At 45.3% G+C, this 15,107-nt stretch overlaps 1 protein-coding gene across 1 annotated transcript in view; it reads right to left on the reverse strand.

Annotated features, from left to right (window-relative positions):
- Positions 1–1,899: 1,899 nt before the first annotated feature.
- pdia8 (protein disulfide isomerase family A, member 8) overlaps positions 1,900–15,107 on the reverse strand; it is a 13,579-nt gene continuing 371 nt past the window's right edge. The window contains exons 2-13 of the mRNA XM_066673938.1: positions 14,102–14,180; positions 13,858–13,975; positions 13,193–13,300; positions 12,439–12,568; positions 8,267–8,380; positions 7,918–8,043; positions 6,800–6,982; positions 6,413–6,521; positions 6,152–6,280; positions 5,989–6,068; positions 5,598–5,655; positions 1,900–5,488 (exon numbers count right to left, since the gene is read on the reverse strand). Of these exons, the coding sequence (XP_066530035.1) occupies positions 5,399–5,488; positions 5,598–5,655; positions 5,989–6,068; positions 6,152–6,280; positions 6,413–6,521; positions 6,800–6,982; positions 7,918–8,043; positions 8,267–8,380; positions 12,439–12,568; positions 13,193–13,300; positions 13,858–13,975; positions 14,102–14,180 (1,324 nt within the window). The 3' untranslated portion in view covers positions 1,900–5,398. The remainder of the gene's footprint in view (positions 5,489–5,597; positions 5,656–5,988; positions 6,069–6,151; positions 6,281–6,412; positions 6,522–6,799; positions 6,983–7,917; positions 8,044–8,266; positions 8,381–12,438; positions 12,569–13,192; positions 13,301–13,857; positions 13,976–14,101; positions 14,181–15,107) is intronic.

The following is a 15,107-nucleotide window of genomic DNA, read 5'->3' on the forward strand; positions in this document are numbered from 1 at the left end:
AAACCCACGCAGACACAGGAAGAACACACCACACTCCTCAGACAGTCACCCAGAGGAAACCCACGCAGACACAGGGAGAACACACCACACTCCTCAGACAGTCACCTGGAGGAAACCCACGCAGACACAGGGAGAACACACCACACTCCTCACAGACAGTCACCCGGAGGAAACCGACACAGACACAGGGAGAACACACTACACTCCTCACAGACAGTTACCCAGAGGAAACCCACACAGACACAGGAAGAACACACCACACTCCTCACAGTCACCTGGAGGAAACCCACACAGACACAGGGAGAACACACCAACTCCTCACAGACAGTCACCTGGAGGAAACCCACGCAGACACAGGGAGAACACACCACACTCCTCACAGACAGTCACCCGGAGGAAACCCACCCAGACACAGGGAGAACACACCACACTCCTCACAGACAGTCACCCGGAGGAAACCCACGCAGACACAGGGAGAACACACCACACTCCTCACAGACAGTCACCCGGAGGAAACCCACGCAGACACAGGGAGAACACACCACACTCCTCACAGACAGTCACCCGGAGGAAACCCACGCAGACGCAGGGAGAACACACCACACTCCTCAGACAGTCACCTGGAGGAAACCCACGCAGACACAGGGAGAACACACCACACTCCTCACAGACAGTCACCCGGAGGAAACCGACACAGACACAGGGAGAACACACTACACTCCTCACAGACAGTTACCCAGAGGAAACCCACACAGACACAGGAAGAACACACCACACTCCTCACAGTCACCTGGAGGAAACCCACACAGACACAGGGAGAACACACCAACTCCTCACAGACAGTCACCTGGAGGAAACCCACGCAGACACAGGGAGAACACACCACACTCCTCACAGACAGTCACCCGGAGGAAACCCACGCAGACACAGGGAGAACACACCACACTCCTCACAGACAGTCACCCGGAGGAAACCCACGCAGACACAGGGAGAACACACCACACTCCTCACAGACAGTCACCCGGAGGAAACCCACGCAGACACAGGGAGAACACACCACACTCCTCACAGACAGTCACCCGGAGGAAACCCACGCAGACACAGGGAGAACACACTACACTCCTCACAGACAGTTACCCGGAGGAAACCCATGCAGACACAGGGAGAACACACCACACTCCTCACAGTCACCTGGAGGAAACCCACACAGACACAGGGAGAACACACCAACTCCTCACAGACAGTCACCTGGAGGAAACCCACGCAGACACAGGGAGAACACACCACACTCCTCACAGACAGTCACCCGGAGGAAACCCACGCAGACACAGGGAGAACACACCACACTCCTCACAGACAGTCACCCGGAGGAAACCCACGCAGACACAGGGAGAACACACCACACTCCTCACAGACAGTCACCCGGAGGAAACCCACGCAGACACAGGGAGAACACACCACACTCCTCACAGACAGTCACCCGGAGGAAACCCACGCAGACACAGGGAGAACACACTACACTCCTCACAGACAGTTACCCGGAGGAAACCCACACAGACACAGGGAGAACACACCACACTCCTCACAGTCACCTGGAGGAAACCCACACAGACACAGGGAGAACACACCAACTCCTCACAGACAGTCACCTGGAGGAAACCCACGCAGACACAGGGAGAACACACCACACTCCTCACAGACAGTCACCCGGAGGAAACCCACGCAGACACAGGGAGAACACACCACACTCCTCACAGACAGTCACCCGGAGAAAACCCACGCAGACACAGGGAGAACACACCACACTCCTCACAGACAGTCACCCGGAGGAAACCCACACAGACACAGGGAGAACACACCACACTCCTCACAGACAGTCACCCGGAGGAAACCCACGCAGACACAGGGAGAACACACCACACTCCTCACGGACAGTCACCCGGAGGAAACCCACGCAGACACAGGGAGAACACACCACACTCCTCACAGACAGTCACAGGGAGCGTGAATCGAACCCACAACCTCCAGGTCCCTGGAGCTGTGTGACTGCGACACTATCTGCTGTGCCCCCGTGCCACCCTAAATATGACACATTCAGAAATGATATGATCCAAAATGTATAAATTAACAACATTTAGATTTTCAGTTAAAGGGCCACATAATGTGTGATTTTCAAAAAAAAATCAGTTTTATTGTATTATTATTATTTCATATGCCATGCTTTAAAGGGTTTAACCAAGATAACACTAAAACATGCATTAAGCAGGATTTCAGGAGAAAGACTAAAACTAAAGGAGAACAAACAGTCCTGAGTGCTGTAATTATTCTCAGAAATGCTGGACTGTAGTGTATTACCCACCTGTCTTTTCCATTTCAGAGCAATGTATAAACGTGATAGACTTGATTTACTGAAGCAGCAGAAACACAGAAGTTTGCAAAAAGGCCGTGCAAAGTGAGCAGTGAAAACGTGCTCTTTGTCACATACTAATATCATCCCCCCAGCTCAGTGTAGGAATTTCAGGACGTTTTCACAGCAGTATCTGCCTGCAGTAGATAGTTTAGTTTGCCAACTGTTAGAGCAGAGATGATGATTATCAGTGAGAAAATTAATGAAAAATATATTACAGATTCCCTCAAACTTCTGTGATGTGTTTCAATGAAATGGGGAGCACAAGTGATTTGTGGACCTGCAGAGCCAGGCATGGACACGGTTCAGAGATTAGTCAACCCCTCTGATCGCCTCTCCTCTGTCTAATCCAAATGGACCATCAATATTTCATACACCTGCTCCCAAACAAGCAATGGGATTTTGTACACTGAACCCTTTTCCACGTTGTTATACTGGACTTCCACAAAAGACCATTAAACAGTTCTCACTCGGAGCAAAAGAAGAGATCACATCACCCCCCCATCCTCAGATCCTTACACTGGAGACCAGTCTGTTACAGAATAGACTTTAAGGTGTTATTACTGCTCTATAAATGTCTAAATGGGGTAGGACCAGTGTATTTATCAGATCTGCTACAGAGATATGAGCCGAGCAGAGCTCTCAGATCTTTAGGAACTAGAGTTAGTCCTGCCTCAGGTCAAAACTAAACATGGAGAAGCAGCGTTTAACTCCGGCGCCGCTCTTAAATGGAACCAGACTGAGAACATTAGAAGAGCCCTGACTTTAGACACTTTTAAATCAAGACTGAAAACATTCCTGTTTGAGCAGCTACAGCTCGGTATAAAACACTCTGCACTTTTATTATGTAACGGCACTTTAGTTCCTTTCTTTTATCGTATCATTTTAAATTGTTTGAATCATTTTACTCTTTTTATGTAATTGTTTTATTGGACATTCATGATTTTTATTCTGTCTTTTAATTTAACTCTTTTTTTCTGTAAAGCACTTTGAATTGCTTCTGTATGAAAGGTGCTCTATAAATAAACTTGCCTTGCCTTCTCTCCACAGGGTGTTCAGGTCCTGACATTAAGATGCCCTGGATAAGCTTGTCTGCCAAATGCAGGTATCCTGTTTTTCATTCCCCAAACTTGGTCTGTAAAATAGTGTGAGTTTTACAGTGGAAAACTTGAGACTTAGCTAAAACCAGTGGGAAGTATGTGTAAGGTCAATAGTTTAAATACATGGAGAATCCAGAGTGTTTCTACATTTTCAAGGGCATTTTTAACCTCAGGTGTGAAGACCTTTCTATTAAAACCATTACAAAAGTCAGTTTAGTTTTTGTGGGTGGCACCATGGAGCAACGGGTAGTGTTGCTGTCACCCAGCCCCAGGGATCTAGGGTTGTATGTTCTAACCCTGCCTCAAGTAACTCCTCCTGACTGTGGCGTGTTCTCCCTGTGTGCGCGTGGGCTTCCGCCAGATCCTCTGGTTTACTCCCTCTGTCCAAAAACACCTGCTGGTGGATGGATTGGACACTCAAAGTGTCCACAGGTGTGAGTGTGTGATGCCCTGAGTGTTCCTGCCTTGTGCCCATTATTTCAGGGTAGGCTCTAGACCCACAGCGATCCTGAACAGGAAGCAGTTACAGAAAATGGAAGTTTAATGGTTGTGGGTTCAGTTACAGGTGAAATGATTATCTTTAAAAAGAACAAGAAAAATAACGACTAACAAGAAAAAAAAAGCCCTTCACCTGAGCTGGAGCAGATAAACTAACAAATGTGTTGCTTTAGCCCTCCAGGACATTGTTATTGTGCCCATTTTGTTCATTTAATCTTTAAATAGACACACAGTAATAAATAAAACAGGTATGATTACATGACATGGGTTTTAGACAACAACTTCCATACATTCGTTTGTAACGTGAGTTATCCATCCATGCATGTGCCAGTAAAAACTCTACGCTCAGGCAGGCGTCATTACTATGATCAGTTTAATAATAAGGAAAGTGGAGGAAGTGTGGCACCATGTTAGCCTGGAATAAAACTATAGGTATGGATAACATAAATGAGCTGCCTCAAATCACGATGTGAAAAAGCACGAGAGAGAGAGAGAGAGAGAGAGACAGACAGAGAAACAGGAAACAGACCGTCAGTGCTTATAACAGGAGTGCGCAGTGTAAGGCCCCAGGGTTTTTTCCTATGGGAAACTCAAACGGATGAAATGAATACATATTTACAGAGCAGATAAGACTGGCTTACGTTTGATGGCCCTGATTAATAATGAAGAAATGAAAGAATGGTCCTTTAATACCAAATGTCTTTGACTTGTTCTGGTGCCTTTCTGAAAGAACAGTTAACTCTAACAACATTGAATAATTCAGGAACACCCTAGGGGAAACATTCATAAGGCTAGGCAACATAAACATACTGCACTTTTATGACAAACGTGTGCATTATTCTATGAATTTTATAGGAACATGCTTAGGGGCCCAAGCCACTACAGCGCCCCCTTGAGCATTAATAGCAAAGTCTAAACAGCTACTAGCAGCTCAGTGTGTTTTATTCATTCATTCATTATCTGTAACTACTTCATCCTGCTCAGTGTCGCAGTGAATCCTACCCGGTATCATTGGGTACAAGGCAGGAACACACTCTGGACAGAAAATGCTGATACCTTTTTAAGAGCTTGATTGTGCCCAGGACCTAAACTTGAATGAATTATTCATGTGGTTATGTAGGTTGATGTCATTTACTGTAGGTTTATATAGCCTTACAAATGCTGCCCTTGAGTAAAGTGTCACTGAAAACTACCAAATATTAACCAAATACAAAGCATCCAGCTCCCCTCGTTCCTTCTTTTACCTTCTATACTTCCATGTGATCGTCTTTCTTAGTTCTTTCAAAAGGAGTGAAATGCACGGTTGCTCCACAGTGACCCGTATCCCAGCAGAACCAAATAAAATAAACCAGTGAAATGTTTTTCCCCCCAGAACACTCCTCTTCCAGACAGTTCACAGTTCCTCTTTCACCCCATTGAGCACCAAGGAGTTGGTAGCTTCTCGTTTCAAAAAGCTAATGAAGTCCTTTACTTCACGGGCTCCCTGAAACACCAACGTCACAATACGTGTTCATTTGTATTGATTGTGTGCAAAACCAGTACAACAATAAGTATTTCTGCATGAGTAACATATTGGTGATCAAGGTCATTACCTCATATTGCTTTGGTTCATCTTTTCTCCCAGCGGGAACAAAGTATATTGTGGGAAATCTGCAAGCAGTTATAAATACAATTGTCAAAGGGGCATACAACTATAAAATATAGAGAACAGTTTCTTTAAAGATGTGTGTGTTCTTCAAGGGAAAAAGTGACATTGAAACAAGAACCTGACGGTGTCAGGGACCTTGTATAACAGAGCTGTAGCTTGAGGACGTAGACACCCACGTCCCGTTTCCTTTCTTTAATGTGGAATTGTATTTAAGCACATGTTAAAGTGACTTCATAATAGTAATTTAAACACAACACTACTCCCAGGATTTCAAATAGTGTTTTTGAAAAAGGAGTAAAAGGCCTTAATCGTGGTGGGAATGTTTATTTACGCACCCTTGTACATCATAGCCTGGCGGGACATCATTGGCAGTGGCGTCCATCTTGGCAATAACAATGTTGGGATCACTGGAAAGCTGAGGATTGCGAGATGACAGTTCATCTATTTGCAGACGATGAACAAATCATGCCATTTTTATGGCAGTTTCAAAGAACTCACCTCCTGTCCAACCTCTATATATTTGGGCTCTATTTTCTTGCAGTGACCACACCATGGAGCATAAAACTCAATCAGCACATCCTTCTCTGGATCATTCACTATCTCATCAAAGGTATCCGCTACAACCACCTACAGGGAGGCGAACACAACCACGAAGCAAAGGGTGATATGAAGTAAACAGTGTCCATGATATTCATGCATTAGTCGTTATAGAAAGATGTGCATAAAAGTAGTTTATACAGCTTTAATAAAGTGGAATACCTTGACTGGTCCATTGTTGTTTGCAGGGACAGGCTCTGATTTGACATATCGCTTCAGTCTCCCAGCAAAATAATCCTCTAAAAACCTCTCTAAAGACTTTCCATCCCGTCTGAAAAGAAAATATATATATATTTTTATTCACCCAGCATTTGAAGCAGCATTTAATTTGAAATGAGATGCTAAGATGCATTTTTTATAGTCGATAATGACTCCGTATTCTATAAAGACAAATATTCTTCAGACTATTTTCCATTGAAAATTATCTAGTATTGATACATTATCAGCACAGTACGGTTCAAAATATCTTATAGAAATCATTGTACATCATTGACTCTAGCGCCTGTGAACAGCAATGCTGTGTGGATGGAGACAGACTTCTTGACTTACGTGAACTCCTCACGCATGCTGTATTTGTGTCCTGCTCGAGTTCTGATGGTCACAAATGGAACCTCACTTCCTTCTGTGGATCCCAGGCCATAGTCCTCTTCCAGCTCATCCTCAAAATCGTTTCGATTAGCCACAGAGAAATGCAGGCCTTGGGAACTGTACTGAGATGCCACCTTCAACACCCTGACACAAATAACATTCATTCATTCATTATCTGTAACCCTTATCCAGTTCAGGGTCACAGTGGGTCCAAAGCCCACCCGGATTACCGGGCGCAAGGCGGGAACACACCCCGGAGGGGCCGCCAGTCCTTCACAGGGCAACCTGGAGGAAACCCACGCGGACACAGGGAGAACACACCACACTCCTCACAGACAGTCACCCGGAGGAAACCCACGCGGACACAGGGAGAACACACCACACTCCTCACAGACAGTTACCCGGAGGAAACCCACGCAGACACAGAGAGAACACACCACACTCCTCACAGACAGTCACCCGGAGGAAACCCACGTGGACACAGGGAGAACACACCACACTCCTCACAGACAGTCACCCGGAGGAAACCCACGCAGACGCAGAGAGAACACACCACACTCCTCACAGACAGTCACCCGGAGCGAGAATCGAACCCACCACCTCCAGGCCCCTGGAGCTGTGTGACTGCGACACTACTTGCTGCACCCCTTGCCACCCTGACACAAATAACAGATCAAACTTAAAGTACATCTTTAGATATATTGCTTGATTGATCCTAGTAACAAGTGCGGAACTATTAAGAGACTCGTTTTGTAAAACAGGCTGAAGATTCTACACAAGAATAAGCTACTCATAAGTTTTCCGTTGTTGGAAAGTGGTTGATATACTTTTATTCTTATTATCTGTAAGATCACTCTGAGTCATCAAAGAGTTGTTTATCTCTCTCCTTTTGCCTGTTTATCACTGCAATATAAGCTTAAAGCTTGGAGGGAAGGTTGTCTTTGTACAGCTGTAGTTGAAAACCCTGTCTGTAATCTGTGTTTTCTCCTACTCCTGTGGCAAAGTGAACAACATGAGGAACTGTATGATGTCTTCTGCTAGACGTAGCATTCATTGACTACTGACTGGATTCTGCTCACCTGTTTCTCCAGTAGTTGGAGCCTTTGGGATTGTGCAGGTAATCCAGGTCATAATACGCTGTCAGCAGATCCCTCTTCATCAGCTGATCCTTGTTCTCTTTGGTCAGGTGCGGACAAATGCCATAGCTACAATCGTCCAGACGCAGAAAAATACAGCAGTGTTTATGTGTTCCTCTACATAGCTGTTAAAGAGGGTGTTCACCAACTGAAACATGGCTGTGTAATTCAGCCATGACTGGCATATGTAAAACAAGCACAGAGTTAACAGATGTAAAATGGTTAAATATAGAGAAAGACTATCAGTTTAGTGGGGGTCAGCGTGAGTGTAGCAAGGAGAAACGTTACTTACATGTTGTCTCTGATAAAGCGTCGCAGAGCTGTGACAGAGAAGGATTCTCTGAGTGGCACCACATTCTCCTCAAATTTACTGACCAGCCGTGGAGGTCTGAACAATAACACCCCCCTACACACACACACACACACACACACACACACACACACACACACACACACACAGAGCTTTAGACAATACATGTATTTAACTAATTACCAATTAATATAAACAATTGCATAACTAATTAAATACATATCTATATTTAATTTACACTCTGCTTACAGCTTTGAGTCTACACTTTTCTTTTTTTTGTCAAATAATAATAATAATAATAATAATAAAATAATCAAATCAAATCAGGTCACATCACATAACACAAGTGTAAGGTGAGTGAAATATGTGGGTGTGTAGTGCCTCACAATAGTAATAAGTTAAAGAAAAAAAATATATAAACAGTACAAAATAAACTAATTAAGTACAGTATAGACACAGGCTTAGCTTACATTTATACATTACAGTATACAGCACACACAATATCGCACTGTTGAAATATACAAGAGCAGTTGTATGTAACTAGAATATAGGTAAGTGTATATATCTCTTAACAATAGCAATGAGCACAGGGGTGAAGCTGGAAAGAGTCTGAAATATATTGGGACAAAGACCTGGAGTGTGCAGTAAACACAGTTCCAGTGGTAAAGTGTAAGATGGATGATTGTGGTGAGTGTGGTCCAGGTCACTGTGCTACTGACTGTTCGGCATGCTGGTGGCCTGGGGGGAGAAACAGTTCTGGTACCAGGTGGTGATACAGCCTGTCAGAACGCTCTCTACAGAATGTTCTGAGGATGTGGGGGTTCATACCGAACATCCTCAGCTGTCGGAGGTGGAAGAGGCGCTGTTACGCTTTCTTTATCATCCGTGTGGTGTGTTCTGTCCATGCAAAGTCCTCTGTGATGTGAACACTAAGGAACCTGGGGGTCCACTAGGGGTCCATTGATGGAAATAGAAGTGTGCACGCTCTCCTTCTTCCTGAAGTCCACTATCAGCTCCGTTGTCTTTTTGACATTAAGAGAAAGGTTGTTTTCCTGGCACCAGTCGGTCAGGAAGCTAAACTCCTCTCGTTGTTCGAGATCAAGCCCACGATTGTCGTGTCATCAGCAAATTTAATGATGATGTTGGAGCTGTGTCAGTCTCGAGTGTACAGGGAGTACAGGAGTGGACTGAGCACACAGCCCTGAGGGGCACCACTGTTAAGGGCTAGTGATGAGGGCATGGTGCGGCCCATCCTCACCACCTGTCTTCGGCCCGTCAGGACGTTCAGGATCCAGCTGCACAGGGAACTGTTCAGACCTAGATTCCGGAGCTTGATGATAGGTGAGCGCTATTGGACGCCACTCATTTAGGCAGGTAACGCTGGCAGTCTTTGGAACTGGGACAATGATGGTCAGTGTAAAACATGAAGGCACGACAGAGAGGGTATGAGAGGGTTTGAAAATATCAGTAAATACTCCTGCTAGCTGATGCGCTTAAAGGATCTGTGTACGTCAGCTACGGAGACGGAGGGAGGGGCGGATTCAGTGATGGTGGGGGGTCTCTCCAATGGCACGGTGCATTTAGCCTCGAAACGAGCGTAAAAGGAGTTTAGCTCGTCAGGAAACGCAGCACTGGTTTTAGTGACAGAGGGAGCTTAGCAGCTTTTGTGGTCTTATAGAGAGCATAGCTGGCTTTGTTATACTCTGCCACGTTTCTGGTTCTAAACGCAGCAGCACGTGCACTGAGCCATGGCTTCCTCGGATTGAGGTAAACACACACTCTTTTGTGGGCACAACATCCTCTATGCACTTCCTGACGAATCCAGTGACGGAGTCTGTGTTCTCATCAATGTTCATCGACGAATCACGGAACATCTCCCAGTCCACACCATCACAACAATCCTGGAGCATAGTGTCTGTTTGGTCCGACCAACGATGGGCCGCCCTGATAGTGGGCGGTTGCCGCTCCAGCTTCGGCCTATAGGGGGGCAGGAGCAGGATAGAGGAATGATCTGATTTGCGGAACGGAGGTCGGGGGAGGGCTTTGTACGCTTTACGGAAGTGGGTGTAGCAGTGATTCCTTGTGCTACATGTGATATGCAAATAAGGAAATAAATAAAAATAATCAAAATGTCACACAGCTCCAGGGACCTGGAGGTTGTGGGTTTGATTCCCGCTCCAGGTGACTGTCTGTGAGGAAGGAGTGTGGTGTGTTCTCCCTGTGTCTGCGTGGGTTTCCTCCGGGTGACTGTCTGTGAGGAGTGTGGTGTGTCCTCCCTGTGTCTGCGTGGGTTTCCTCCGGGTGACTGTCTGTGAGGAGTGTGGTGTGTTCTCCCTGTGTCTGCGTGGGTTTCCTCCGGGTGACTGTCTGTGAGGAGTGTGGTGTGTTTTCCCTGTGTCTGCGTGGGTTTCCTCCGGGTGACTGTCTGTGAGGAGTGTGGTGTGTTCTCCCTGTGTCTGCGTGGGTTTCCTCCGGGTGACTGTCTGTGAGGAGTGTGGTGTGTTCTCCCTGTGTCTGCGTGGGTTTCCTCCGGGTGACTGTCTGTGAGGAGTGTGGTGTGTTCTCCCTGTGTCTGCGTGGGTTTCCTCCGGGTGACTGTCTGTGAGGAGTGTGGTGTGTTCTCCCTGTGTCTGCGTGGGTTTCCTCCGGGTGACTGTCTGTGAGGAGTGTGGTGTGTTCTCCCTGTGTCTGCGTGGGTTTCCTCTGGGTGACTGTCTGTGAGGAGTGTGGTGTGTTCTCCCTGTGTCTGCGTGGGTTTCCTCCGGGTGACTGTCTGTGAGGAGTGTGGTGTGTTCTCCCTGTGTCTGCGTGGGTTTCCTCCGGGTGACTGTCTGTGAGGATTGTGGTGTGTTCTCCCCGACATTACACACAATGAATGAATGAATAATAAAAATGTAAATGAATGAGATTTTGATGATTAAACAGTACTTTACCAGTATGTGAGTGGATGATTGCTCTTTCTGTGCCCCCCCCTCTTTGTCATGGTCTCTGTTTCTCCTTTATGTAACTTCCCTGACTTCTTTCATATCCCTTTATATTTAGGCTCATGTGCTACCCCCCCCCCTCTCTTACTCAGTTGTGAGGTGGTATTCGTGTCCCAGCTATAGAGAGCATAGCTGGCTTTGTTATACTCTGCCACGTTTCTGGTTCTAAACGCAGCAGCACGTGCACTGAGCCATGGCTTCCTCGGATTGAGGTAAACACACACTCTTTTGTGGGCACAACATCCTCTATGCACTTCCTGACGAATCCAGTGACGGAGTCTGTGTTCTCATCAATGTTCATCGACGAATCACGGAACATCTCCCAGTCCACACCATCACAACAATCCTGGAGCATAGTGTCTGTTTGGTCCGACCAACGATGGGCCGCCCTGATAGTGGGCGGTTGCCGCTCCAGCTTCGGCCTATAGGGGGGCAGGAGCAGGATAGAGGAATGATCTGATTTGCGGAACGGAGGTCGGGGGAGGGCTTTGTACGCTTTACGGAAGTGGGTGTAGCAGTGATTCCTTGTGCTACATGTGATATGCAAATAAGGAAATAAATAAAAATAATCAAAATGTCACACAGCTCCAGGGACCTGGAGGTTGTGGGTTTGATTCCCGCTCCAGGTGACTGTCTGTGAGGAAGGAGTGTGGTGTGTTCTCCCTGTGTCTGCGTGGGTTTCCTCCGGGTGACTGTCTGTGAGGAGTGTGGTGTGTCCTCCCTGTGTCTGCGTGGGTTTCCTCCGGGTGACTGTCTGTGAGGAGTGTGGTGTGTTCTCCCTGTGTCTGCGTGGGTTTCCTCCGGGTGACTGTCTGTGAGGAGTGTGGTGTGTTCTCCCTGTGTCTGCGTGGGTTTCCTCCGGGTGACTGTCTGTGAGGAGTGTGGTGTGTTCTCCCTGTGTCTGCGTGGGTTTCCTCCGGGTGACTGTCTGTGAGGATTGTGGTGTGTTCTCCCCGACATTACACACAATGAATGAATGAATAATAAAAATGTAAATGAATGAGATTTTGATGATTAAACAGTACTTTACCAGTATGTGAGTGGATGATTGCTCTTTCTGTGCCCCCCCCTCTTTGTCATGGTCTCTGTTTCTCCTTTATGTAACTTCCCTGACTTCTTTCATATCCCTTTATATTTAGGCTCATGTGCTACCCCCCCCCCCTCTCTTACTCAGTTGTGAGGTGGTATTCGTGTCCCAGCTGCAGGTCAGTTGTGTGTGCGAAGCGGAAACTGTCCCTCATCAGATTTGCTCCCTTCAGAAACTCCACCAGCTGAGGGCTTTCATTGCTCTCAAACACACCTGACCATTAGGGAAAGAGAAAGAGAGGGAGCATATCAAGTTAATAGCACTGAAGTATCAATCTCAATACAATCTCTGACATTATAAAATAAAATAAAAAAAACATCCTGTATGGACATCGAAAATAGGGATTCCCAAACTAGAAGTGGGCACCATCTCCTGTTCTGCAGTATTGATTGATGTAATGGGTATAACAGTAAGGGGTCACCTAGCCAACACACCTCAGTGGGACGTACATGGATTGAGCTTGGCGTAGTTGCTTTAAAGACATCCATGGGCACTGGATGTGGTGGTACATTTACGGGGTCAATGTGGGCTGCCTATATCGGATCATTTGGGGCAGCGCAACACATTCTGGTCCCAAATCTGTAGGGGATTCATATATGACTATATTCATCACTATTTACTAAGCAACAATACATTGCTTTACTCATATTTGGAACTACATTTTTGCCTGGAGACATCGCCAAAATGAAGAGCTGAACCTTCATGTTTAAGGCTCTCTACTCTCTTATACTTCACTTTGGGAAAATCTCATTGACATCAAGACATTCAGAACTATGTGTTGAACAATTAAAAGCTTAATATCATAACAATATGTTAAGTATAATATAGGTTTCTCACCCACAATACTAGCATCAAAGTGGTTGATGAAGGCCTCCAGGTCTTTCTCATTGTGTAGAATCACTGAGTCAGGCCCTGCTTGTTTCTTCATGAGCTCCACAATTCCATCTGTGAAAGGCCCAGTTTACATGTCCGTTATTTACAGAATAAATTGTGCCTGTTTACACAAAACAGCTGAAACATTACAGAGAAATCAAATAAGAAATGTCTGAAAAAGAAATCACTGAATATAACATGAAATTAAAACAAGCAACTTGTACAGGGTAGGCCATTTATATGGATACACCTTAATAAAATGGGAATGATTGGTGATATTAACTTCCTGTTCCATGGCGGCCATTTTGAAGTCGGCCATTTTGGATCCAACTATTGTTTTTTGAATGGGAAGAGGGTCATGTGAAACATCAAACTTATTGGGAATTCCACAAGAAAAACAATGGTGTGCTTGTTTTTAACGTAACTTTATTCTTTCACGAGTTATTTACAAGTTTCTGACCACTTATAAAATGTGTTCAAAGTGCTGCCCATTGTGTTGGATTGTCAATGCAACCCTCTTCTGTTGCTATCAGTGTGTGAACAGGTGTATCCATATAAATGGCCCACCCTGTACATCAGAAATAGCCACTTTCAAACAATGCATTTACACAATGAACTTGCAAACACACCTGCTGAACGTGGACCGTCATACGACGACGACTCCTCTCCATTCTTGAATACTTTGAGCGTGGGATATCCATTGACCCCGAACCGCCCACAGATCTCTGTGTTAGCGGTACAGTCCACCTACAAGATCACGTGCAGACAACACACACACTTCACATTCACAGCACAGGGATCAGCTGAACTGCAAATCCATGTTTAAACACAACATGTTACACTTTCTTGATGTGGCTTTTGGAGCTGATTTACCTTGGCTAAAGTTACTATTCCTTTTAGGCGTTTAGCTGCAGTTTCAAAATCAGGAGTCAGTTTCTTACAGTGGCCACACCTGTGGGAGACATTCAAGTGTAGATCATATGTGTTGAATGAAGAATATCCACGTTTACATGAGGAACGTACACCTGTAACTGAGGAGTGTACTCTTACAATCGAGAGCAACTTGGCCATATACTTACTTACATGAGGGCTTCAATATATACACATATAATTACATGTAATAACTAATATATACACTTAGATATGGACAGAATACACACAAAAAATACTCACGATAATTGAGACATATGCATTTATAACTGAATCTAACTAGTAATGATCCTCTTGACACCAGTGGCATTAAAACTAAACAAATTATAAAGCAGTGAAGTAAAACTCAAATACACTGCTGTATTCACCTTTGAGACCCCCACTACACACAAACACAAACACCAGAGATACACACACACGGTCTCGTCTCCATGGTTTCAGGGGACATTACACAGACATCCATTCATTCTGTGGAGACCTACCGTCACCTTCACCATAACTACTACTAGATTAACCTTTATCTTAATCATAGCCCTCCATATAACTCCAGATCTAACAGCCTAAAACCAACCCTTACCTGAATATTTACTAAACATAACCTTCTAACATTAACACGTGTCTCAACATTAAAAAGTAATGATTTACGGTGTGGAGACATGATCGTATTACCTTAGACAGACACGTCCCCACTGTGTGATATGTATCTGGAACTCACACACCCAAACAATCTTCTACCTCTGAATGTTGGAGACATTTAATTACCTTCCGTTCGTTTTGTGGATGTTTACTCATAGGTTTTCCGTACGTACCACTAACTTAACCCTAACCCAAACGTTAACCCAACTTTAAAACCTGTTTTCACATTAAAATGCAACGATTTACATTGTCGGGACTAGCTTGGGGGAGGGCACAAGGAAGACAAGTCCCTGGAGTACACACACACACACAC

The sequence above is a fragment of the Hoplias malabaricus genome, chromosome 6 (assembly GCF_029633855.1).
Source record: "Hoplias malabaricus isolate fHopMal1 chromosome 6, fHopMal1.hap1, whole genome shotgun sequence".
Taxonomy (NCBI): domain Eukaryota; kingdom Metazoa; phylum Chordata; class Actinopteri; order Characiformes; family Erythrinidae; genus Hoplias; species Hoplias malabaricus.